Source organism: Gadus morhua, chromosome 15, assembly GCF_902167405.1.
Source record: "Gadus morhua chromosome 15, gadMor3.0, whole genome shotgun sequence".
Lineage (NCBI taxonomy): Eukaryota > Metazoa > Chordata > Actinopteri > Gadiformes > Gadidae > Gadus > Gadus morhua.
In genome coordinates, this window is record NC_044062.1 from 2,791,670 (window position 1) to 2,818,101 (window position 26,432).

Below are 26,432 nucleotides of genomic sequence, written 5' to 3' on the forward strand. Positions count from 1 at the left end.
CCGGACTCACTGTGTCCAGTCTTTTTAAGGTTGAACATATTTGAATGCTGCAAAGATGAGAACGTATCAACGCATTGAAAGCAGCCTTTAAAGAATGCTTCAACATTCAGGGTGTGTACCGTGGGGGCGGAGCCAGGTGTTAGGGGAGGGGCCAGGTGAAAGGGGAGGAGCCAGGTGTTAGGGAAGGAGAGGAGAGGACGTCATGTTGAGGAAACGAAACTTATGGTTCATAGAGAACAAACCCAACCGACGTGGAAGCAGTTCTCTCTTTCAGGAGAAAAATAAAACGCATTTTTGTAAAAAATACTCTGACAGACAGTAACAACTAGGTAAGTAAAAGGACACAACTTTGAGGAGTAGTTAAAACCTCTCTTCCTGTTATTGAATTAGAAATCTATAATTGCTCAATACATAAACCTTGTCGTCTGTGTCTAGGAATGGCCTGTGCTAACACGTCGTGGTCTGAAGAGAACTTTTCATGTTCCATCTGTCTGGATGTGTTCAACAGTCCAGTTACCACCGCATGTGGACACAACTTCTGCAGAACCTGTATTGCAAAGTTCTGGGATGAACAAGTCCAGTACAAATGTCCTGTTTGCAACAAGCTTTTCAACACAAGACCTGATCTACAGGTCAATATCTTCTTATCAGAGCTGGCTGCTCAGTTTAGAACAACCGTACGAGTAAAAGAGCAGCCTTGTGTTGAACCAGCAGAAGTTCCCTGTGACGTCTGTACTGGGACCCAGCAGAAGGCTGTGAAGTCCTGCCTAGTGTGTTTTACCTCTTACTGCCAAACCCACCTGGAGCCACATCAGAGAGTCGCTCGCCTGCGGAATCATCGGCTGGTCGAGCCTATGGACCGTCTGGAAGACAGGATGTGTAAGAAACACGACCGACTTCTGGAGCTCTTCTGCCAGACTGAACAGGTGTGTGTGTGTCAGTTGTGCACAGTGACAGACCACAAGTCCCATCCTGTTGTACCTCTGAAGGAGGAATATGAAGTGAAGACGGCCCAGCTGGGGAAGAGAGGGGCTGAAGTTCCGCAGAAGATCCAGGAGAGAAAACAAAAGATTAAGGAGATCAAAGACACAGTGGAACTGAGTAACAAAGACGCAGACAGAGAGATAGCCCATGGTGGGCAGGTCTTCACGGCTCTGATAGGCTGTGTTGAAAAGGGCCGGGATGAATTCAACCAAACGGTGAAAGAGAAACTGAAATCCACAGTGAAACGAGCTGAAGACCTCATCAAAGAGCTGGAGCAGGAAATAGAAGATCTGACCAATAGAAGCTCAAAGGTGAAGCGGCTCTCACACACTGAAGACCACCTCCACTTCCTCGAGGCCTTCAGATCCCTGAAGGATCCTCCACCCACCAGGGACTGGACCACGGTGGAGGTCCGTCCTCCTTCATACGTAGGGACCTTGAGGAGATCCCTGGATCAGCTGGAGGAGACACTGAACATGGAGATGAAGAAGCTGCGTGATGCTGAACTGAAGAGGATCCAGAAGTATGAAGTAGATGTGACTCTGGATCCTGATACAGCTCATCCCAGTCTCATCCTGTCTGAGGATGGAAAACAAGTACATGATGGAGGTGTGTGGAAGGAACTCCCAGGCAACCCTAAGAGATTTACATACTATACATCTGTTCTCACGAGGCAGAGCTTCTCCTCAGGGAGTTTTTACTTTGAGGTCCAGGTTAAAGACAACACTGCATGGTGGTTAGGAGTGGCCAGAGAGTCCATCGACAGAAAAGGTGAGACAGAGTTGACCCCTGAGACGGGTTACTGGACTCTTTGGTACTACGATGGTGTATTGTTATTTATGGATAACCCTTCTGTCCTTCTCCCTCTGAGAGCTGAGCTCCAGAAGGTGGGGGTGTTTGTTGATTATGATGAGGGTCTGGTCTCCTTCTATGATGTGGAAGCCAGGGTTCATATCTACTCTGCTACTGGCTGCACCTTCACTGAGCCTCTCTATCCTTTTCTCAATCCAAGTTCAGATAAGGAAGGTAGAAACTCTGCCCCCCTGATCATCTCACCTGTCAATCAAACAGACTAGGACCTTTGTTTGATAATAAAATAATCAAGCGACCAAAACAACTAATGTTGTTTACTGAATTAGAATAGAATTAGAATCTCTACTATGTGAGATCTGAGAGATCTGCATTAATGTCATACTGCTTTCATTTAACAAGGAGAATATATTTAAGAATTAACCCTGTAGTGGTGTAATCCAACCCTTTATAAAGGGTTATATTTCACTCCATTTATGTGTCTGTTTTCCCTTTGTTTATTTTACACGTTTAAAGATACACAATTTGTTGCAGTTATGTAGAACATGTTAACAGCATTAACTTGTTTTAATAATCATTCGTTTTCTTAACATTTCTATTGGTTTTAACTTCTGATAATTGATTGACGAAACAATTCAATGTTCTTAAACTTGTGATTCTAAGAAAAAATAAAAGGCACATTTTATAATGTTTAGGCCTACATTATCATTGTAATGGATCATTTCAGGGGAAAAGATACATTCCGGTCCATTAGTGTTCAGTATAAATACTGTTTCTGTGTTAAAGAAAGTGTAATAGTGGGTGCAAAAAATAAAATTGTTTATTTGTGAAACCCTTATTTTGTTGATTTCGAGATTGATGGAACGTTTTGAATCATTGAAGAAATGTAAAAGTTTGTAGTTGAAATTAATTTCCAATTTACAACAACCCAACACGTGTTACACACTTACACAAAGGTCACAGTGACTACATGTAAAGATACTCCCCATGTGTGTGAGTACCGTGACTTTGTCCTGTCAGCTCTCCTCTCCTCTCTTCTCATCTCTTCTCCTCTTCCTCCTCCCTCTTATCTCTACTCTCCTCTCTCTTCTCCTCCTCTCTCTAATCTATGCTCTCTTCTCTAGCTCATCTAGGATTCTGTTCATTATTTTCGTACATTACACATTAAGTGTGTTCACATGTCCAAAGTCACCCCATTTAGATTGGTGAATCTAAAATTGATGAGGTACAACAGATAACCCCTAACCCACTGGGGGAGCTGCACACCTTGCATGTTGTGGAGGAACAACACCTTTGATGTGTCTCTTCAATCATACAAGGCTTGAGGAACATGGTTAACCAATAAATCCAATCAAATTAAAACATAATCTCCTTAATCCAGGAGACGCGAAACCTTTATGGATTTCTCGCTATTGGAAAATGCCTTGTAAACTCTCTGTTGGCATGTTTAGAGCATAGATCTTTAGAGTTTTACGGTTAGTTGAAGAAGCTGTTGCGAGCGGATGATCTACCAATGAGAGGACAGAGAAGGTGGAGATGAGGAGGAGCATGTGTGAGTAGTAAATCACATACTTTCACTTTTACTTATTTTGATCATGCGTACTTCTGGTCCCAGACAGGAAGTAGTGGGGCCTCTGTGCCGGATGTGTGTGTGTGTGCGTCTGTGTGAGCGTGTTTGTGTGCGCGCGCGTGCGCGCGCGTGCGCGTGCGTGTGTGTGTGCGTGCCATGCCTGTGAGTATACCTCCACAGTCTCCTGCAGCGTCATCACGGCCCTCTCCTTCTCCTGCAGCATTAACCGGAGTGCAGGGTCCATCTCTGTGACGTTGCGCTCCAAGGCCTTGGGTTTGCTGTCGAGCAACAAAAGAAGCCCCAAGCACTGACGTTAGCGGAGCTAGTTGTTCTCTTCTGACGTAAAGGGATTCTGTTCAGTGGGCAGACGCAGTGCAGCGCCCGGGGGCTTCAGGTGCCTTGCTCAAGGGAACCTCCTCTGTGGACGAGGACGGAGGAGAGTGCTGCACAACTACTCCCCCCGTCCACATAGCTCACCTACCGGTCGGGACTCGACCCGGTCACCCTCCGGTTACCGGTCCACCTCCTTAACCAGTAGCCCCCGGACGCCCCGCGGACGTTCAGAAGGAGGGGCGGTATATAGAAACACTGAGGAGCCCTATCACAGATAACATGTTTAGGGAAGTGAAAGTCCTGCTCTGAGTGAGCTAGTGTGCTCCGTGTGCGGAGGGCTAGTGAGGGGGCAGAGGAGCAGAGAGGATCCCGAGGAAGGCCCAAGCCCCTCCAAGAGGTGGAGGACCACCACAGGGCAACACCCTCCCCATGTGGAGGCTGTGGGGGGGCCGGAGGACCCCTCTGAGGCCCGTGTAGACCCCGGGGGGGCGGGACACAGACGGAGCTGACAGAGGACTCAGCTCGTCTGGAGGTGTTGAGCGCTCCGACCACAGCTCCCCCCGTATCTCCTCCTCCTGCAGGACCCGCCTGACGACCTACAGCACAGGTCAGACAGAAGGAGGGTTAGATATGAAGGGCTGAACGGAGGGATGGATGGGTTAATAGACTCAGTAACGGTCTGTGTGGTCTCAGCCGACTTTGACGCTCTGTACGAGGAGCTGCAGCAGCTGGGACAGGGAGGCTTCGGGAGTGTCTTTGCTGGCTGCAGGAAAGAGGACCGTCTCCCTGTAAGAGTGACGCCACAAAGCCACACTCTGTGGAAGCACATACGTGTCTGATTCACGGCATCCTCTGTTAAACACTAAAGCAGTGAGCTTGTGTCTTTGTTGCTTAGGTCGCTATAAAGCACATCCCCATGGCCAAGGTCTCAATGACACAGGAGGTGAGTAGCTTTAATCGTGTTATTACCTACAGGCTGACGGACTTCCTGCTGGAGGTGTCTTTGATGCTGAGGGCCGCTGAAGACCGCCCGGACCCGGGGGGCCCCGGTACCGTGGTCCTCCTGCTGGACTGGTTCCAGCTGGACCAGGAGCTGATCCTGGTCCAGGAGAGACCCAGCGCCTGCGTGGATCTCCTCTCCTACATGGAGAGCAAGGGGGGCAGGCTGCAGGAGCAGGACGCTAAGGTGTGTGGGGCTCAGCCTGGACGGGGGTTCAGTTCAGCCTTCATGGGGCTCCAGGCAGGGGGCCGGGACCACCCAGCATGATGGACACATCCAGATAGTAGTGTGCTCAGGTGTGTTCACTGTTCAGGAGGATGACTTGTCTGTGTGTGTGTGTGTGTGTGTGTGTGTGTGTGTGTGTGTGTGTGTGTGTGTGTGTGTGTGTGTGTGTGTGTGTGTGTGTGTGTCTATGCCTGTGTGTGTAGTGGTGTGCGAGTTCAACTCCAAGCTGAAAGGTTCTGGGTTTGATCCCCAATGTCTGCAGACTAACCTGATTTATCCTATAGAGCAAGATAACCCCTAACCCCTACCTGATCCATTACCACATATATCCTTAAACACTGTCTAACCCCTCCCTGTTCCATTACCACTTAAACACTGTCTAACCCCTCCCTGTTCCATTACCACATATATCCTTAAACACTGTCTAACCCCTCCCTGTTCCATTGCCACATATATCCTTAAACACTGTCTAACCCCTCCCTGTTACAGTACCACATATATCCTTAAACACTATCTAACCCCTCCCTGTTCCATTACCACATATATCCTTAAACACTGTCTAACCCCTCCCTGTTCCATTACCACATATATCCTTAAACACTGTCTAACCCCTCCCTGTTCCATCACCAACTATATCTGTCACAACTTCAGCAAGGCTTTAGTTTTCCAGTTGTCTGTTTCCTGTTTTGCCACACTAACTCCTGTCGTTTCAGACTCTGCCATTCCCTCCTGCTCTGCATTACCTGTTTTCATTCACCTGGCCGGCCCCACCCCCATACTCACCTGCTCCTCATCAGCTAATCAGCCCCTCAGTATATGGACCGGTCCATTTCCCTCAGTTCTTTGCCAGATTGTCTAGTGTGTTACCTGGCTCTCCCGCGTCTTCTCATTCTGATTCTGAACCTGCCTGCTCGTGTATCGACCTGCCTGTTTGGACTGTAAATGTAAATGTAAATGTGACTTTGGACCTTCCTTTTTGCCTGCTCCTACTGGATTTGTTTGCTACACGGATTGACTACCTGGTTTGACCTCTGCTTGGAATAAACACTGTTTCTTCACTCTTGTCGTGCTATTGGGTTCTCGTCTGCCATTTTGTGAAACCTGACAATATCCTCCAACACTGTCCAACCCTTCCCTGCTGCTGTTAATTTGCATACAAATGTAAAACACAAGGATGGTTTACATATGAGGGCGAGCCGTCGGTCCACAGCCGCAACAACAAGAAAAAAGTTGGAATATTTATTTATTTCTTTCTTAATATTATGACTTCATTATCATTAATATTATGCATTTTGATTTCTCCATACAGTTATTAAGGACTGCAATATGACAAGTGAAGGAATATTAGTATCAGGAAGGGGGGGGCGAGGTTATATCCCCACCATACTGTTATAAACAATACATTAAGTCTTCCATCTTATAATTTATGAATTTTCTAGGTAAACCTATTTTGAATTAATTGGAATTAACTGCCGCATGGCTGCAAGTGTTTGTTGGCTCTGACTGAAGGTGAATTTGTCGGTCTGGTTCGTCTGCCCGACCCCAAGTCACATGACCCCGAGGTTTTATGTGGTTAGAAACTGGGAGACGCAGGCAGTCAAAGTCAAATGTAACAAACTGTGTCACAAATCACCACTAAATCACAAACTACTTTTTTTCCCGGGCTCTGTTTAAAATATTTTAATGCAGCAAGAGAGAACATATCAACGCATTTTAAGCGGCCTTTACTGAATGCTTCAACATTCAGGGTGTGAAAGTTTGAAACGTCAGTGAACAGTGGAGGCGGAGCCAGGTATTAGGGGAAGAGCCAGGTGTTAGCGGAGGAGCCAGGTGTTAGGGGAGGAGCCAGGTGTTGGGGGAGGAGCCAGGTGTTAGGGGAGGAGGAGAGAGGACGTCATGTTGAGGAAACAAAACTTAACATTCAAATAAACCAAAGCCACCCGATGTGGAAGCAGTTCTCTCTTTTAGGCGAGAAATTAAAACGCATTTTAGAACAAATAGTCGGACAGACAACAACGAGGTGAGTAAAACAACACAACTTCGAGGAGTAGTTAAAACCTCTCTTCCTGTTATTGAATTAGAAATATATAATTGCTCAATACATAAACCTTGTCGTCTGTGTCTAGGAATGGCCTGTGCTAACACTTCCTGGTCTGAAGAGAACTTTTCATGTTCCATCTGTCTGGATGTGTTCAACAGTCCAGTTTCCACCGCATGTGGACACAACTTCTGCAGAACCTGTATTACAAAGTTCTGGGATGAACAAGTCCAGTACAAATGTCCTGTTTGCAACAAGCTTTTCAACACAAGACCTGATCTACAGGTCAATACCTTCTTATCAGAGCTGGCTGCTCAGTTTAGAACAACCGTACGAGTAAAAGAGCAGCCTTGTGTTGAACCAGGAGAAGTTCCCTGTGACGTCTGTACTGGGACCCAGCTGAAGGCTGTGAAGTCCTGCCTAATGTGTTTTACCTCTTACTGCCAAACCCACCTGGAGCCCCATCAGAGAGTCGCTCGCCTGCAGAAACATCGGCTGGTCGAGCCTATGGACCGTCTGGAAGACAGGATGTGTAAGAAACACGAACGACTTCTGGAGCTCTTCTGCCAGACTGAACAGGTGTGTGTGTGTCAGTTCTGCACAGAGGCAGACCACAAGTCCCATCCTGTTGTACCTCTAAAGGAGGAATATGAAGTGAAGACGGCTCAGCTGGGGAAGATAGAGGCTGAAGTTCCACAGAAGATCCAGGAGAGAAAACAAAAGATTAAGGAGATCAAAGACACAGTGAAACTGAGCAACAAAGACGCAGACAGAGAGATAGCCCATGGTGGGCAGGTCTTCACTGCTCTGATAGGCTGCGTTGAAAAGGGCCGGGATGACTTCAACCAAACGGTTCAAGAGAAACTGAAATCCACTGTGAAACGAGCTGAAGACCTCATCAAAGAGCTGGAGCAGGAAATAGAAGATCTGACCAATAGAAGCTCAGAGGTGAAGCGGCTCTCACACACTGAAGACCACCTCCACTTCCTCCAGACCTTCAGATCCCTGAAGGATCCTCCACCCACCAGGGACTGGACCACGGTGGAGGTCCGTCCTCCGTCATACGTAGGGACCTTAAGGAGATCCCTGGATCAGCTGGAGGAGACACTGAACATGGAGATGAGGAAGCTGCCTGATGATGCTGAACTGAAGAGGGTCCAGCAGTATGAAGTAGATGTGACTCTGGATCCTGATACAGCTCATCCCTATCTCATCCTGTCTGAGGATGGGAAACAAGTACATGATCGAGGTGTGAGGAAGATACTCCCAGACAACCCTAAGAGATTTACAGCGGATCCATGTGTTCTCACGAGGCAGAGCTTCTCCTCAGGGAGATTTTACTTTGAGGTCCAGATTAAAGACAAGACTGACTGGTGGTTAGGAGTGGCCAGAGAGTCCATCGATAGAAAAGGTCTGACAAAGTGGACCCCTGAGACGGGTTACTGGACTCTTTGGTGCTACAACAATAGTCGGTTCTTATTCAGAGATAACCCTTCTGTCCATCTCCCTCTGAGAGCTGAGCTCCAGAAGGTGGGGGTGTTTGTTGATTATGATGAGGGTCTGGTCTCCTTCTATGATGTGGAAGCCAGGGTTCATATCTACTCTGCTACTGGCTGCACCTTCACTGAGCCTCTCTATCCAATCCTCTGTCCACATTTACATTATGAAGGTACAAACTCTGCCCCCCTGATCATCTCACCTGTCAATCAAACAGACTAGGACCTTTGTTTGATAATAAAATAATCAAACGACCAAAACAACTAATGTTGTTTCCTGAATTAGAATTAGAATCTTTACTATGTGAGATCTGAGAGATCTGCATTAATGTCATACTGCTGTCATTTAACGAGGAGAATATATTTAAGAATTAACCCTGTAGTTGTGTAACATAACCCTTTATAAAGGGTTATATTACACTCATTTATGTGTCTGTTTTCCTTTATTTCTTTTACACGTTTAAAGATATACATTTTTTTTGAGTTATATAGAACATGTTTAGAGGATTAACCTGTATAAATAATAATTTGAAAATTGAATATATATCAGAATATTGAATGACAAAACAATCCAATGTTCTTACACTTGTGATTTTAATAAAAAGAAAAGGCAAATATTATGATGCATAGGCCTACATTATCATTGTAATGGATCATTTCAGGGGAATAGATACATTCCAGTCAAATAGTGTTCAGTATAAATACTGTTTCTGTAAAAATAAGTGTCATACAAAAAATTAAATTGTTTATTTCTAAAACCCTTATTTTGATTATTTCGAGATTGATGGAACGTTTTAAATCATTGATGAAATGTAACGGTTTGTAGTTGATGATCCAGTAAATTAATCTCCAATATACAACAACCCAACATGTGTTACACACTTACACAAAGGTCACAGTGACTACATGTAAAGATACTCCCCATGTGTGTGAGTACCGTGACTTTGTCTGGTCAGCTCTCCTCTCCTCTCCATCATCTCCTCTCCTCTCTCTTCTCTATCTCTCCTCTCCATCCTTTCCTCTCATCTCTTCCTCCTCTCCCTTCTCTCCTCCCCTCTCTCTTCTCCTCCTCTCTCTTATCTCTGCTCTCCTCTCTAGCTTATCTAGGATTGTGTTCATTATTGTCGTACATTACACATTAATGTTTATGTTTATCATTCATTAATGTTATGGAGGAACAACAGCTTTTTGTATCTCTTTGATCTTACAAGGCATGGTTAACTAATAAATACAATCAAATTAAAACATAATCTCCTTAATCCAGGAAACGCAAAACCTTTATGGATTTCTCGCTGTTGGAAAATGCCTTGTAAACTCTCTGTTGGCATGTTTAGAACATGAATCTTTAGAGTTTACTTTTAGTTGAAAAAACTGTGGCGAACGGACGTTCTACCAATGAGAGGACAGAGAAGGTGGAGATGAGGAGGAGCATGTGTGAGTAGTAAATCACATGTTCACTTTCACTACTTTTGATTGTGTGTACTTCCGGACCCAGACAGGAAGTAGTGGGGCCTCTGTGCCGGATGTGTGTGTAAGCCATGCGTGCGTGAGTGAGATGAGGGTGAGGGGGGGGGGGGGGATGAGTAAGAGCCGACACATTCGGTCGTGATCCGGGGAGGGCAGAGGAAGAACAGTGCGGCACGGGAGAGCAGAGGAGGAAGCAGCGACAGAGGGCCGTGATGTGTCTGGTCTGGTCGGGGGGGCTGGTGACGGGGCGGGGAGGGGTGTGTGCGTTCGTGGGGGGCTGGTGACGTTGTTGTGCAATTAATTGTGCAATTATTGTAATTGCACAATAATTGTGCAATTACAATAATTGTTTTTAATATTGTTGTGGATTATCTGTTGCCAGTCTACAGCCCATTTAGAACATTGGAAACATATTCCTCAGATTTAAATGAAGTTAAGTTAAGTTAAGTTAAGGTATCCTTTATTCTCTTTCTCTGCTCTTGACCCGTCCGGGAGCTGCTGAACACACACACACAGAGGAGTGACCTTGTCCACACACACGGGGGCACACACACACACGGGGGCACACACACACACGGGGGGTACCCCGGCGTTCCCGGAGCGGTGGACCGCCGCAGTGCAGCCCGGGGGCTTCAGGTGCCTTGCTCAAGGGAACCTCCTCTGTGGACGAGGACGGAGGAGAGTGCTGCACAACTACTCCCCCCGTCCACATAGCTCACCTACCGGTCGGGACTCGACCCGGTCACCCTCCGGTTACCGGTCCACCTCCTTAACCAGTAGCCCCCGGACGCCCCGCGGACGTTCAGAAGGAGGGGCGGTATATAGAAACACTGAGGAGCCCTATCACAGCTGACATGTGTAGGGAAGTGAAAGTCCTGCTCTGAGGGAGCTAGTGTGCTCCGTGTGCGGAGGGCTAGTGTGGGGGCAGAGGAGCAGAGAGGATCCCGAGGAAGGCCCAAGCCCCTCCAAGAGGTGGAGGACCACCACAGGGCAACACCCTCCCCATGTGGAGGCTGTGGGGGGGCCGGAGGACCCCTCTGAGGCCCGTGTAGACCCCGGGGGGGGCGGGACACAGACGGAGCTGACAGAGGACTCAGCTCGTCTGGAGGTGTTGAGCGCTCCGACCACAGCTCCCCCCGTATCTCCTCCTCCTGCAGGACCCGCCTGACGACCTGCAGCACAGGTCAGACAGATGGAGGGTTAGATATGAAGGGCTGAACGGAGGGATGGATGGGTTAATAGACTCAATAACGGTCTGTGTGGTCCCAGCCGACTTTGACGCTCTGTACGAGGAGCTGCAGCAGCTGGGACAGGGAGGCTTCGGGAGTGTCTTTGCTGGCTGCCGGAAAGAGGACCGTCTGCCTGTAAGAGTGACGCCACAAAGCCACACTCTGTGGAAGCACATACGGGTCTGATTCACGGCATCCTCTGTTAAACACTAAAGCACCTGGGGACAGGTTGAAGCAGAATAAGGCGGAGCTTGGATCTTTATTTATTTCTCTCTTTATATTATGACTTCATTATCATTAATATCATGCATTTTGATTTCTCCGTACAGTTATTAGGGACTGTAATATGACGAGTGAAGGAATATTTCTATCATGAAGGGAGGGGGTCGAGGTTATATCCCCACCATACTATTATAAACAATACATTAAGTCTTCCGTCTTATCATTTGTGAATTTTCTAGGTAAACCTAGGGCTGCAAGTGTTTGTTGGCTCTGACTGAAGGTGAACTCGTCGGTCTGGTTCGTCTGCCCAACCCCGTGTCACATGACTCAGCGGTCGTATGAGGTTAGAATCTGGGAGAGGCAGGCACAGTCAAAATCAAGTCAAATGTATTTGTACAGCTCTTACTCAGTTAGTCACAAATCACCACTGAATCACAAACTTTTCTTTTTTTCCCAGGCTCTCTGTGTCCAGTATTTTTAAGATTGAACATATTTGAATGCCGTAAAGAAGAGAACATATCAACACATTTTAACCGGCCTTTACGGAATGCATCAACATTCAGGGTGTGAAAGTTTGAAACGTCAGTGAACCGTGGGGGCGGAGCCAGGTGTTAGGGGAGGAGCCAGGTGTCAGGGGAGGAGCCAGGTGTTAGGGGAGGAGAGGAGAGGACGTCATATTGAGGAAACGAAACTCGAAACCAAAGCAACCAACGTCGAAGGTGTTCTCCCGTTCAGGAGAAAAATAAAACGCATTTTGGAACAAAAAGTCTGACAGTAAGAACAAGTAAGTAAAACAGCACTACTTTGAGGAGCAGTTAAAACCTCTCTTCCTGTTATTGAATAAGAAATATATAATTGCTCAATACATGAACCTTGTCGTCTGTTTCTAGGAATGGCCTGTGCTAACACGTCGTGGTCTGAAGAGAACTTTTCATGTTCCATCTGTCTGGATGTGTTCAGCAGTCCAGTTTCCACCGCATGTGGACACAACTTCTGCAGAACCTGTATTACAAATTTCTGGGATGAACAAGTCCAGTACAAATGTCCTGTTTGCAACAAGCTTTTCAACACAAGACCTGATCTACAGGTCAATACCTTCTTATCAGAGCTGGCTGCTCAGATTAGAACAACCGTACGAGTAAAAGAGCAGCCTTGTGTTGAACCAGCAGAAGTTCCCTGTGACGTCTGTACTGGGACCCAGCAGAAGGCTGTGAAGTCCTGCCTAATGTGTTTTACCTCTTACTGCCAAACCCACCTGGAGCCCCATCAGAGAGTCGCTGGCCTGCAGAAACATCGGCTGGTCGAGCCTATGGACCGTCTGGAAGACTTGATGTGTAAGAAACACGAACGACTTCTGGAGCTCTTCTGCCAGACTGAACAGGTGTGTGTGTGTCTGTTGTGCACAGTAACAGACCACAAGTCCCATCCTGTTGTACCTCTAAAGGAGGAATATGAAGTGAAGACGGCCCAGCTGGGGAAGATAGAGGCTGAAGTTCCACAGAAGATCCAGGAGAGAAAACAAAAGATTAAGGAGATCAAAGACACAGTGGAACTGAGCAACAAAGACGCAGACAGAGAGATAGCCCATGGTGGGCAGGTCTTCACTGCTCTGATAGGCTGTGTTGAAAAGGGCCGGGATGAATTCAACCAAACGGTGAAAGAGAAACTGAAATCCACAGTGAAACGAGCTGAAGACCTCATCAAAGAGCTGGAGCAGGAAATAGAAGATCTGACCAATAGAAGCTCAGAGGTGAAGCGGCTCTCACACACTGAAGACCACCTCCACTTCCTCCAGACCTTCAGATCCCTGAAGGATCCTCCACCCACCAGGGACTGGACCACGGTGGAGGTCCGTCCTCCGTCATACGAAGGGACCTTGAGGAGATCCCTGGATCGGCTGGAGGAGACACTGAACATGGAGATGAAGAAGCTGCGTGATGCTGAACTGAAGAGGGTCCAGCAGTATGAAGTAGATGTGACTCTGGATCCTGATACAGCTCATCCCTGGCTCATCCTGTCAGAGGATGGGAAACAAGTACATGATGGAGTTGTAGTGAAGGAACTCCCAGACAACCCCAAGAGATTTACAAGGTATAAATTTGTTCTCACGAGGCAGAGCTTCTCCTCAGGGAGATTTTACTTTGAGGTCCAGGTTAAAGACAAGACTGCATGGTGGTTAGGAGTGGCCAGAGAGTCCATTGACAGAGAAGGTTATACAGAGTGGACCCCTGAGACTGGTTACTGGACTCTTTTGTACTACAAGTTTGGGTTCTTATTTAGTGATGACCCTTCTGTCCGTCTCCCTCTGAGAGCTGGGCTCCAGAAGGTGGGGGTGTTTGTTGATTATGATGAGGGTCTGGTCTCCTTCTATGATGTGGAAGCCAGGGTTCATATCTACTCTGCTACTGGCTGCACCTTCACTGAGCCTCTCTATCCAATCCTTGGTCCATGTTTACATGATGAAGGTAGAAACTCTGCCCCCCTGATCATCTCACCTGTCAATCAAACGCACTAGGACCTTTGTTTGATAATAAAATAATCAAACGACCAAAACAACTAATGTTGTTTCCTGAATTAGAATAGAATTAGAATCTCTACTATGTGAGATCTGAGTGATCTGCATTAATGTCATACTGCTGTCATTTAACGAGAAGAATATCTTTAAGAATTAACCCTGCAGTTGTGTAACATAACACTTTATAAAGGGTTATATTACACTCCATTTAGGTGTCTGTTTTCCCTTTATTTCTCTTACAAGTTTAAAGATATAAAAAAAAATCAGTAATGTAGAACATGTTCAGAGGATTAATATGTATGAATAATAATTTGAACTTGTAATATATATTTGAATATTGAGTGACAAAACAGTCCAATGTCTTACACTTGTGATTTTAATAAAAAATAAAAGGTTCAATATTGTAAAGTGTGGCCTACATTATCATGTAATGGATCATTTCAGAGGAATAGATCGACTGTGTAGCCGCACCCATTCTGCCGGAGATGGAGAAGAGCAATACATTTCTTTCTGCTTCAGATACGTTTTTGCCACGTTAAGACCAACGTGCAAACTACGATTGAGCTTGATCTGGCAATAGCCAGGCTAGGGAATAGATACATTCCAGTCCAATAGTTTTCAGTATAAATGCTGTTTCTGTAATAAAAGAAGTGTAATACAAAAAAAAAAAGTACTTCTAAAACCCTTATTTTGATTATTTCGAGATTGATGGAACATATTAAATCATTGAAGAAGTGTAAAAGTTAATCTCCAATATATAACAACCCAACATGTGTTACACACTTACACAAAGGTCACAGTGACTACATGTAAAGATTCTCCCCATCTGTGTGGGTACTGTGACTTTGTCTTGTCAGATCTCCTCTCCTCTCTCCATCCTCTCCTCTCTCTCTCCTCCTCCTCTTTCCTCTCCCCTCTCTCTTCTCCTCCTCTCTCTTATATCTACTCTTCTCTCTAGCTCATCTAGGATTGTGTTCATTATTGTCATACATTACGCATTAAGTGTGTTCACATGTCAAAGGTCACCCCATTTAGATTGGTGAATCTAAAATAGATGTAGTACAACAGAACGCCCACTGGGGGAGCTGCACACCTTGCATGTTATGTGTCCCTTTGATCTTACAAGGCTTGAGGAACATGGTTCATTAATGAATCCAATCAAATTAAAACATAATCTCCTTAATCCAGGAAACGCGAAACCTTTATGGATTTCTCGCTATTGAAAAAATCTGTTGGCATGTTTAGAACATGAATCTTTAGAGTTTACTTTTAGTAGAAGAAGCTGTTGCGAGCGGACGTTCTACCAATGAGAGGACCGACAAGGTGGAGATGAGGAGGAGCATGTGTGAGTAGTAAATCACATACTTTGCCTTTCAGTACTTTTGATCGTGCCTACTTCCGGTCCCAGACAGGAAGTAGTAGCCTCTGTGCCAGATGTGTGTGTGTGTGTGTGTGTGTGTGTGTGTGTGTGTGTGTGTGTGTGTGTGTGTGTGTGTGTGTGTGTGTGTGTGTGTGTGCGTGTGTGCGTGTGTGTGTGTGCCATGCCTGTGAGTATACCTCCACAGTCTCCTGCAGCGTCATCACGGCCCTCTCCTTCTCCTGCAGCATTAACCGGAGTGCAGGGTCCATCTCTGTGACGTCGCGCTCCAAGGCCTTGGCTTTGCTGTCGAGCAACAAAAGACGCCCCAAGCACTGACGTTAGCGGAGCTAGTTGTTCTCTTCTGACGTAAAGGGATTCTGTTCAGTAAATACCTGCCATTCACCGGGAACCTTTGGATTCTTTTGCTGCCCTCCACGGCTTTCATCTGAGCCTGAATGAGGGCCTCCAGTACATGTGTTTCTGACGAGCACAGCAGACAAAGCCTCAGAAGAAGGCCCTGTCGCTGAGTCCGGGAACCGGCACGTCTCACAGCAGTTGGAACATGGAATGACCAATCGGTGCACACCAGGACGGCTGGACCCCCCCCCCCCCCGCTCCACACTACGGGGGCACCAGAGGAGCACTCTCCTTTGACATGACCTATAGAAGAACTCCCCCCCTCAATAAGCCCAACAGACCAATCAGTTTCAGGAACCTTAAAAACATCAACCCAGTCACCATGACTACTGACCTCCTCCGTCTCTCGCTGCCAGCCTCCCTTCAGTCACTGAATCTGTGGATCTCTACAATTCATCCCTCAGCCCCCTCCTGGACCGCCATGCCCCAGTCCAGCCCAGAACCGTCCCCTTCCCACGCTCAGCCCCCCGGTACACCAGTGAGCTACGACTGAAGAGAACGGGGCGCGTCCTAGAGCGGCGTTTAAGGACTCAGGACCGGCTGTTCACAAACTAGCCTAGTGGGAACATCAGAAGGCCTACAGCAAGCCCCTCAGTGACACAGCCCCGGTTCTACCCCCACATGATCAACCACAGCCCTGGTAACTCCAAGCAGCTTTTATCAACCGTACATCATCTCCTCAAACCTCAGCCCCTACACTCAGACAACACGCAGCAGCCGTGCAACAGCTTCATCTCCTTCTTCACAACGAAGGGAGACAACGTCCGTCCATTTTACTTTGCTTTACATTTTTAGCATCCACTTTCCAAATTTACCATACATAGTTTACTTTGTAAACCAATGTGTTTCAGTAACTGTGTAAATACAAAAAAAAGGGGAATTCCTTCATCCAAACAATCTTTTTTCCTTTCATCACTTTAGTGGTTCAGAACTGCATTATTAAGCTCACACTGCCATCTATTGGCTCAGACACGCAACAGCATAATAACTAAGAAAATAAAGGTCGCAGAATCTTGGACAGGACAAAAGAAAAATCGTGAATAATATAATACTACATAATGCTACATTCACAACAGTGTTGTCTTTGACTCAGATGAAAAGGTTAAGTTATAAACAATTTATTTATTCTTTAGAATAGAATAGATTAGAATAGAATAGAATAGAAAGCTTTATTGTCATTGCACCAAGTACAACGAAATGCAATGAGCAGCTCCATAAAAGTGCACACATGTTATTGAATATATCATATATAATAATATACAAAAGCAATGTATAATATAAATAAAAATGTAAATAAAAAAAATGTAAATACACAGTAAAACTTAAATACACAGTAAAGTCCACAAACAGACAACAAACATCTGTGCAGATCTGAGTTCGATATGGTGACAGCTTTGGGAGAGAAGCTGTTCCTGAGTCTCTTTGTTCTGTCATATATGGACCTGAAGCGCCTGCCAGAGGGCCACAGGTTGAAGAGATGGTAGCCGGGGTGGGGGGGTCCTTCAGGAGGCCTCTGGCCCTGCTGAGACAGCGGGAGCCCTAGATGGTGCTTCAGGGAGGCAGAGGGCGGCCAATGACTGCCTCTGCAGTCTCTTCCTGTCGGCCTCCGTGCAGCCTGAGGGCCACACTTACACAGCGTGGGTCAGCAGGCTCTCGACGGTGGACCGGTGGAAGGTCACCAGCGGCTGTGTGTTTAGATGCTCCCTCCTGAGCGCCCTCAGGAAGTGTAGCCGCCGCTGGGCCTTGTTGACCAGCGCCGAGGTGTTGACCGACCAGGAGAGATCAGCAGAGGACGTGGACTCGCTCCACACCGTCACCGTTGATGTACAGGGGGGCAGGGGGGGCTCTGCTCCGTCGGGAGTCCAGGATGAGTTCCTTAGTCTTGGTGATGTTCAGTGCCAGGTTGTTAGAAACACACCGCTCACAAAGTTTAAACTTTAAGAGCTAGAGTTTAACTGAGGTTAAACTGTTACAAAAGGTCTGTGCTTTTCTGATAATAAACCAGCAGACTGTTCAAATATATACAATAGATAAACGTGGATGGAGTAGCTCTTATTGTTGCGTCGCGTGTGGTGCTGAGGGCTCTGAGAAGGCAGGTGATCTCCCTACCCGTGTGACGGGGCCTTGATGCAGCCGCTCTGGGGCTGGGAGGACCGGCAGACGCAGCCTGGAGCATCATGAGACAGGCCCAGGTTGTGACCCATCTCGTGGGCAAGGGTGGTCGCCACCCCGACGGCGTTATCGGTACGATCGGTTATTTGGATAACCGTGCTGCTGTACTTCCACAACGAGACTCGTACTGGGGGTTATCTCAGCCATGGTCGAGAAGGAATTGGGGGAAAGGAACATTGGCTCTGGCTCCCTGAAGTACATGAACCGCGACATGGAGGAGAAGGGGATTGTTGCCCCGCGCTTGTCTCCAGCCGGAGCCCCGCTGCCCGCTGCCCGCAGCGCGGCGGTGGTGCCTCGGCAGCGGGCAGCGGGGCTCTCTGCCACCACGGGGCTCAGTGACCCCCGTGGTGGTAGAGAGGACGCTGGAGGTCAGACTGAGATGTCCGTTTAGTGTCTGGGTGGGGTGTTAGGTCCCCCAGACAAAGGGCACTGGGTTCGATCTCCACTGTCTACTGCCAAGCTGTAGGCGTCCCTTTGATAGACTCCTCATTCCTACCGGCCCCTTAATGACCTTATTGGTATTCAATAACTTTCATCTGAATTGCTAAATAGTAAAAAGTACAGACAATTCTCATTTAATTTAATGAAAAATAAAAGTATACATATTTTTTCTTTTGATTCTATCCTATCCCTAACTCTGTTCACAATAATTGAGAGGGATTTATCAGAGTTCTTTGGTTTATCACAGCAGTCCTCGTCAGAAGCCATGCATGCCTGGTCTCAGTACCATCGCCTTGGCAACGTGAGCAGGTGATTGGCTTACAGATCTTCAGGGACGGTCCAACACAGTCAGTCAGTCAGTCAGTCAGTCAGTCAGTCAGTGAGTGAGTGAGTGAGTGAGTGAGTGAGTGAGTGAGTGAGTGAGTGAGTGAGTGTGAGTGTGAGTGTGAGAGTGTGAGTGTGTGTTCCATTACCGCATATCCTTAAACACTGTCTAACCCCAACCTGTCCTGGCAGTTTGCATACAAATGTCGAACACAAGGAGGGTTTACATATGACGGCGGGCCATCGGTCCACAGCCGCAACAAATCATAAAGAAATGACACATTTAAAACTCTTGAAAATCCTCACAGAGACACCTGGGGACATGTTGAAGAAGAATAAGGCGGAGTTTGGATTTTTATTTATTTCTCTCTTTATATTACGACTTTATTATCATTAATATCATGCATTTTGATTTATCCATACAGTTATTAACAAGTGAAGGAATGTTTGTATCAGGAAGGGGGGGGGCGAGGTTATATCCCCACCATACTGTTATAAACAATACATTAAATCTTCTGTCTTATCATTTGTGAATTTTTTAGGTAAACCAATTTTTAATTCAGTGGAATTAACTGCCGCACGGCTGCAAGTGTTTGTTGGCTCTGACTAAAGGTGAACTCGTCGGTCTGGTTCGTCTGCCCGACCCCGTGTCACATGACTGAGGTTTTATGAGGTTAGAATCTGGGAGACGCAGGCACAGTCAAAATCAAGTCAAATGTGTTTGTACAGCTCTTACTCAGTCACAAATCTTTTCCCGGGCTCTCTGTGTGCAGTCTTTTTAAGGTTGAACATATTTGAAGGCCGTAAAGAAGAGAACGTATCAACGCATTTTAAACGGCCTTTACAGAATGCGCCCACATTCAGGGTGTGAAAGTTTGAAACGTCAGTGAACCGTGGGGGCGGAGCCAGGTGTTAGGGGAGGAGCCAAGTGTTAGGGGAGGAGCCAGTTGTTAGGGGAGGAGAGGAGAGGACGTCATGTTGAGGAAACGAAACTTAACATTCGAAACCAAAGCAACCCACGTTGAAGCTGTTCTCCCGTTCAGGAGAAAAATAAAACGCATTTTGGAACAAAAAGTCTGACAGTAAGAACAAGTAAGTAAAACAGCACAACTTTGAGGAGCAGTTAAAACCTCTCTTCCTGTTAATGAATAAGAAATATATAATTGCTCAATACATAAACCTTGTCGTCTGTGTCTAGGAATGGCCTGTTCATGGCCTGTTCATGGCCTGTTCTCTTCAGACCACTTCCTGGTCTGAAGAGAACTTTTCATGTTCCATCTGTCTGGATGTGTTCAACAGTCCAGTTACCACCGCATGTGGACACAACTTCTGCAGAACCTGTGTTACAAAGTTCTGGGATGAACAAGTCCGGTACAAATGTCCTGCTTGCAACAAGCTTTTCAACACAAGACCTGATCTACAGGTCAATACCTTCTTATCAGAGCTTTTAGCTCAGTTTAGAACAACCGTACGAGTAAAAGGGCAGCCTTGTGTTGAACCAGGAGAAGTTCCCTGTGATGTCTGTACTGGGACCCAGCAGAAGGCTGTGAAGTCCTGCCTAGTGTGTTTTACCTCTTACTGCCAAACCCACCTGGAGCCACATCAGAGAGTCGCTCGCCTGCAGAAACATCGGCTGGTCGAGCCTATGGACCGTCTGGAAGACAGGATGTGTAAGAAACACGACCGACTTCTGGAGCTCTTCTGCCAGACCGAACAGGTGTGTGTGTGTCTGTTGTGCCCAGTGACAGACCACAAGTCCCATCCTGTTGTACCTCTAAAGGAGGAATATGAAGTGAAGACGGCCCAGCTGGGGAAGAGAGGGGCTGAAGTTCCACAGATGATCAAGGAGAGAAAACAAAAGATTAAGGAGATCAAATCCAGAGTGAAACTGAGCAAAGACGCAGACAGAGAGATAGCCCATGGTGGGCAGGTCTTCACTGCTCTGATAGGCTGTGTTGAAAAGGGCCGGGATGAATTCAACCAAACGGTGAAAGAGAAACTGAAATCCACAGTGAAACGAGCTGAAGACCTCATCAAAGAGCTGGAGCAGGAAATAGAAGATCTGACCAATAGAAGCTCAAAGGTTAAGCGGCTCTCACACACTGAAGACCACCTCCACTTCCTCCAGACCTTCAGATCCCTGAAGGATCCTCCACCCACCAGGGACTGGACCACGGTGGAGGTCCGTCCTCCGTCATACGTAGGGACCTTGAGGAGATCCCTGGAACAGCTGGAGGAGACACTGAACATGGAGATGAAGAAGCTGCGTGATGCTGAACTGAAGAGGGTCCAGAAGTATGAAGTAGATGTGACTCTGGATCCTGATACAGCTCATCCCATGCTCATCCTGTCTGAGGATGGGAAACAAGTACATTATGGACATTTGTGGAAGAAACTCCCAGACAACCCTAAGAGATTTAGACATGAGGTATTTGTTCTCACGAGGCAGAGCTTCTCCTCAGGGAGATTTTACTTTGAGGTCCAGGTTAAAGACAAGACTGCATGGGGGTTAGGAGTGGCCAGAGAGTCCATCAACAGAAAAGATGGGGAAGGGTCGACCCCTGAGATGGGTAACTGGACTCTTCGATACTTCTATAATGGGTTGTTGGTATTTCATGATAACCCTTATGTCCGTCTCCCTCGGAGAGCTGGGCTCCAGAAGGTGGGGGTGTTTGTTGATTATGATGAGGGTCTGGTCTCCTTCTATGATGTGGAAGCCAGGGTTCATATCTACTCTGCTACTGGCTGCACCTTCACTGAGCCTCTCCTTCCAATCCTCGATCCAAATGACTTTGATCTTGGTTCAAACTCTGCCCCCCTGATCATCTCACCTGTCAATCAAACAGACTAGGACCTTTGTTTGATAATAAAATAATCAAACGACCAAAACAACTAATGTTGTTTCCTGAATTAGAATATAATTAGAATCTCTACTATGAGAGATCTGAGAGATCTGCATTAATGTCATACTGCTGTCATTTAACGAGGAGAATATCTTTAAGAATTAACCCTGTAGTTGTGTAACATAAGACTTTATAAAGGGTTATATTACCCTCCTTTTATGTGTCTGTTTTCCCTTTATTTCTTTTCCATGTTTAAAGATACACAATTTCTTGTAGTTATGTAGAACATGTTTAGGGGATTAACATTTATAAATAATAATTTGAAAATTGAATATATGTGAATATTGAATGACAAAACAATCCAATGTCTTACACTTGTGATTTTAATAAAAAGAAAAGGCAAATATTGTAATGTGTAGGCCTGCATTATCATGTGATGGATCATTTCAGGGGAATAGATAGATTCCATTCCAAAAGTGTAATAAAAAAGTGCAATACAAAAAATAAAATTCCTTATTTCTAAAACCCTTTTTTTGATGATTTCGAGATTGATGGAACTTTTTAAATCATTGAAGAAATGTAAAAGTCTGTAGTTGATGAACCAGTAAATGAATCTCCAATATACAACAACCCAACAACAACCATACTTTCACTTTCACTTTTGACCGCTCGTACTTCCGATCCCAGACAGGAAGTAGTGGGGCCTCTGTGCCAGATGTGTGTTTGAGTCGGGTGTGTGTGTGTGTGTGTGTGTGTGTGTGTGTGTGTGTGTGTGTGTGTGTGTGTGTGTGTGTGTGCGTGTGCCATGCCTTTTGAGTATACCTCCACAGTCTCCTGCAGCGTCCTCACAGCCCTCTCCTTCTCCTGCAGCATTAACCGGAGTGCAGGGTCCATCTCTGTGACGTCGCGCTCCAAGGCCTTGGGTTTGCTGTCGAGCAACACAAAAAGCCCCAAGCCCTGACGTTAGTTTGTGTGTGTGTGTGCGCAGGCGTGCGTATGTGTGTTTTCAAAGATGTTCAGGTGTTTCAACAATTACAATAATTGTTTTTAATATTGTTCTGGATTATCTGTTGCCAGTCTACAGCCAATTTAGAACATTGGAAGCATATTCCTCAAAGTTAAATTAAGTTAAGTTAAGTTAAGTTAGAAACCCCACAACCTAGGAGATGAAGACTCTTCGGGCATACAAGCTAAAGAGACAATGAAGACGCATACTCAAAACCATATGGAGAGGGTGCGTCGGAATCTTCTATCCCCTAGGCAACCTGCCAACATCGCAACCTGGAACATCAGGACCATGTTCACAGCAGGGAAGACGTCAGTCATCGCAGATGAGATGAGGAGATACAGGGTTTCTATCCTCGGCCTCTGCGAAACCAGATGGCTCCAGTCAGGAGAAGTCAAATTGGTCAGTGGTGAGTCCATACTCTACTCTGGACACGCAGATGAAAAAGCACCACACACGGAGGGAGTGGCATTTATGCCCTCCAAAGAAGCACAGAGGGCCCTCATCAGCTGGGAGCCCATGAATTCAAGAATCATCACTGCAAGATTCCAAACCACCCATAAAAGAATCAACCTTCAAATCATACAGTGCTATGCACCCACCAACAATACTGATGAGGAACTAAAGGACAATTTCTACAACCAGCTACAACATCTACTCCAGACTAGAAAAGAAAAAGACCTTCTCTTACTCATGGGCGACATGAATGCCAAGGTGGGAAATAACAACAATGGATACGAACTGGCTATGGGAAAGCATGGACTTGGCACCATGAACGAAAATGGGGAGAGATTTGCAGATGTATGTGCTGACAACAATCTGGTTATAGGAGGTACTGTTTTCCCCCATAAACCCATCCACAAAGCCACCTGGATATCACCTGACCACACTACCGAAAACCAAATCGACCACATATGTATAAACAGGAAGTTTAGGCACTCTCTCCTGGATGTACGAGTGAAGAGGGGGGCAGACGCCGGGACAGACCACCACTTACTGGCTGCAAAACTCCAACTTAAGCTAAAGCGCTGCAACAACCCCTCTGACAGCAGAACAAAATTCAACCTACAGCTCTTCCAGGACTTTGGAACAACGGAACTGTACCAAACCACCCTTCAGAACAGGTTTCAAGCCCTGCAAGATCTCCAACAATCAGTGGAAGAGTGCTGGAACAGCCTGAAAAAAATTAGGAAGGAAACATGCCTAGAAGTGGTGGGGAAAAAGACAACAAAACACAAACCCTGGTTGTCAACAGAAACACTGAAAAGAATAGAAGTGAGGAGGGCAAAAAAGGAAACACTAAACAAATGCAAAACCCGAGCAAGAAAGGCAGCAGCCCACAAAGACTACGAGTTAGCAAACAAGGAGGTGAAGAAAAGCGCTAAATGTGACAAACAGAATTACATCGAGGCCTTGGCACAAGAAGCACAGGACGCTGCTGGAAAAAACAACCTCAAGGACCTATACATGACCACCAAGAAACTGGCCGGAAAGTTCAGACAAACGAACACACAAATCCGTGATAAACAGGGACGACTCCTTACCACCAAGGAAGAACAACACCAAAGATGGACAGAGCATTTCAGGGAGCTGCTCAATAGACCACCCCCTGTCCAAGAAATAGAGATTCCACCAGCAGCACACGTGCTTAACATCAACTGCGCCCCCCCCAACAAGATCTGAGGTAAGGAAGGCCATTAAGGCACTACGACGTGGCAAAGCAGCAGGGCCAGATGACATCCCAGCGGAGGCCCTACATGCTGATGTTGAAACCTCAACCCCCATGCTATACCAGCTGATCAAGGAAACATGGGAGGATGAGGAAAATATACCAGCAGACTGGAAGGAGGGGCTTATTGCAATCATTCATAAGAAAGGAGACCTCAGGGATTGCAATAACTACCGAGGAATCATGTTGCTATCAACACCAGGCAAAGTGCTCAACCGCATCATTTTAGAGAGACTGCGAAAGGGGGTTGACGATGAGCTGAGAGAGAACCAAGCTGGTTTCAGAAATGGAAGATCATGCAGTGACCAAATTGCTACCCTCAGGATCATCATTGAACAATCCATAGAATGGAACACTCCTGTTTCATTGACTTCGAAAAAGCATTTGACAGTGTAGACCGAAAGCGGCTATGGAATTTAATGGCACACTACGGAATCCCCCCCAAATACATAAACATCATCAAGAACACATACCAGGACATGCAATGCCAAGTGCTCCACCAGGGACAGGCACAAGAAACATTCACAGTGCTCACCGGGGTGAAACAGGGCTGCCTGCTTTCCCCTTTCCTTTTCCTCTTGTGCATTGACTGGACCATGAAGCAAACTACCCACAATAAAAATACTGGCATCCAATGGAGTCTGTCAGAACAGCTAGAGGACCTTGACTTTGCAGATGACATTGCACTACTCTCACATAGCCACCAGCAGATGCGAGAGAAATCCCAACTGCTAGAAACAACAGCAGCAGGACTGGGGCTTAAAATAGACGGAGCAAAAACCTAAATAATGCGGATAAACAACAAAAGCATGAGTCCTATAAACATCGGGGACCAAACACTGGAAGAGGTCATCAAATTCACATATCTGGGAAGTGTGATAGCTGTGGACGGTGGGACAGTGGAAGATGTGAAGTCAAGAATAGGAAAAGCAAGAACAACATTCAACATATTAAATAATATCTGGAAAACTAAAAACATCTCACTCAATACTAAGCTCAAAATCTTCAACTCCAACGTCAAATCTGCACTGCTGTATGGATCAGAAACCTGGAAGACCACCAATACCATCACCAATAAACTGCAGACTTTCATCAACCACTGCCTTAGACGCATCCTCAGGATCTTCTGGCCAAACCGTATCAGTAACACCAACCTGTGGGAACGCACCAATCAAGAGCCCATAGAGATACAGTTGATAAGGAGAAAGTGGAGCTGGATAGGTCACACACTAAGAAAAGGCAAAACAGCAATAACCAAACAGGCACTAACATGGAACCCACAAGGCAAACGGAGCAGAGGGAGGCCCAAAAACACCTGGAGAAGGAGCACAGAGCTAGATGTGAAAAAGAAGGGACTGACGTGGAAACAGCTGGAGAGGATGGCACAAGACAGACGGGGGTGGAAACGATTCATCAATGGCCTATGTTCCGCAAGGAATACAAAGGCTTAACTAACTAACTAAGTTAAGTTAAGGTATCCTTTATTCTCTGTCTCTGCTCTTGACCCATCCGGGAGCTGGTGAACACACACACACACAGAGGAGTGACCTTGTCCACACACACGGGGGCACACACACACACGGGGGCACACACACACACGGGGGGTACCCCGGCGTTCCCGGAGCAGTGGGCGGCCGCAGTGCAGCCCGGGGGCTTCAGGTGCCTTGCTCAAGGGAGCCTCCTCTGTGGACGAGGACGGAGGAGAGTGCTGCACAACTACTCCCCCCGTCCACATAGCTCACCTACCGGTCGGGACTCGACCCGGTCACCCTCCGGTTACCGGTCCACCTCCTCAACCAGTAGCCCCCGGACGCCCCGCGGACGTTCAGAGGGAGGGGCGGTATATAGAAACACTGAGGAGCCCCATCACAGCTGACATGTTTAGGGAAGTAAAAGTCCTGCTCTGAGTGAGCTAGTGTGCTCCGTGTGCGGAGGGCTAGTGTGGGGGCAGAGGAGCAGAGAGGATCCCGAGGAAGGCCCAAGCCCCTCCAAGAGGTGGAGGACCACCACAGGGCAACACCCTCCCCATGTGGAGGCTCTGGGGGGGCCGGAGGACCCCTCTGAGGCCCGTGTAGACCCCGGGGGGGGCGGGACACAGACGGAGCTGACAGAGGACTCAGCTCGTCTGGAGGTGTTGAGCGCTCCGACCACAGCTCCCCCCGTATCTCCTCCTCCTGCAGGACCCGCCTGACGACCTGCAGCACAGGTCAGACAGATGGAGGGTTAGATATGAAGGGCTGAACGGAGGGAT

General features: G+C 46.8%; 4 protein-coding genes across 6 annotated transcripts in view; 3 read left to right on the forward strand and 1 right to left on the reverse strand.

The window, feature by feature from the left end:
• Positions 1 to 336: 336 nt before the first annotated feature.
• On the forward strand, positions 337 to 2,039 carry LOC115560133 (E3 ubiquitin-protein ligase TRIM39-like; the record flags this gene model as incomplete). Its single annotated transcript, XM_030379454.1, has 1 exon — positions 337 to 2,039. A coding segment is annotated over exon 1 (1,602 nt), but the record flags the coding sequence as incomplete, so codon positions are not given.
• Positions 2,040 to 7,048: 5,009 nt separating this feature from the next.
• On the forward strand, positions 7,049 to 14,096 carry LOC115560323 (uncharacterized). The gene is made up of 6 exons (XM_030379707.1): positions 7,049 to 8,676; positions 10,841 to 10,971; positions 11,081 to 11,106; positions 11,193 to 11,279; positions 12,057 to 12,158; positions 12,265 to 14,096. Exons 1-6 carry the CDS (start codon positions 7,051 to 7,053, stop codon positions 13,887 to 13,889), a joined length of 3,597 nt encoding a protein of 1,198 aa, XP_030235567.1. The 5' UTR covers positions 7,049 to 7,050; the 3' UTR covers positions 13,890 to 14,096.
• A 5,464-nt stretch (positions 14,097 to 19,560) lies between these two features.
• Positions 19,561 to 26,432, forward strand: part of LOC115560125 (E3 ubiquitin-protein ligase TRIM39-like) — a 33,162-nt gene continuing 26,290 nt past the window's right edge. For 2 of the 3 annotated variants that reach the window (XR_003979682.1, XM_030379447.1), the window contains exon 1: positions 19,561 to 19,695. The gene's annotated coding sequence lies outside the window, so the exon portion shown is untranslated. Of the gene's footprint in view, positions 19,696 to 19,801; positions 20,211 to 26,432 lie in introns of those variants that run through there. The other variant, XR_003979683.1, reaches the window with a different exon arrangement.
• The window catches only part of LOC115560157 (uncharacterized), a 28,664-nt gene continuing 27,924 nt past the window's right edge, over positions 25,693 to 26,432 (reverse strand). Inside the window, exon 3 of the mRNA XM_030379485.1 lies at positions 25,693 to 26,376. Coding sequence (XP_030235345.1) covers positions 25,924 to 26,376 — 453 coding nt within the window. The 3' untranslated portion in view covers positions 25,693 to 25,923. The remainder of the gene's footprint in view (positions 26,377 to 26,432) is intronic.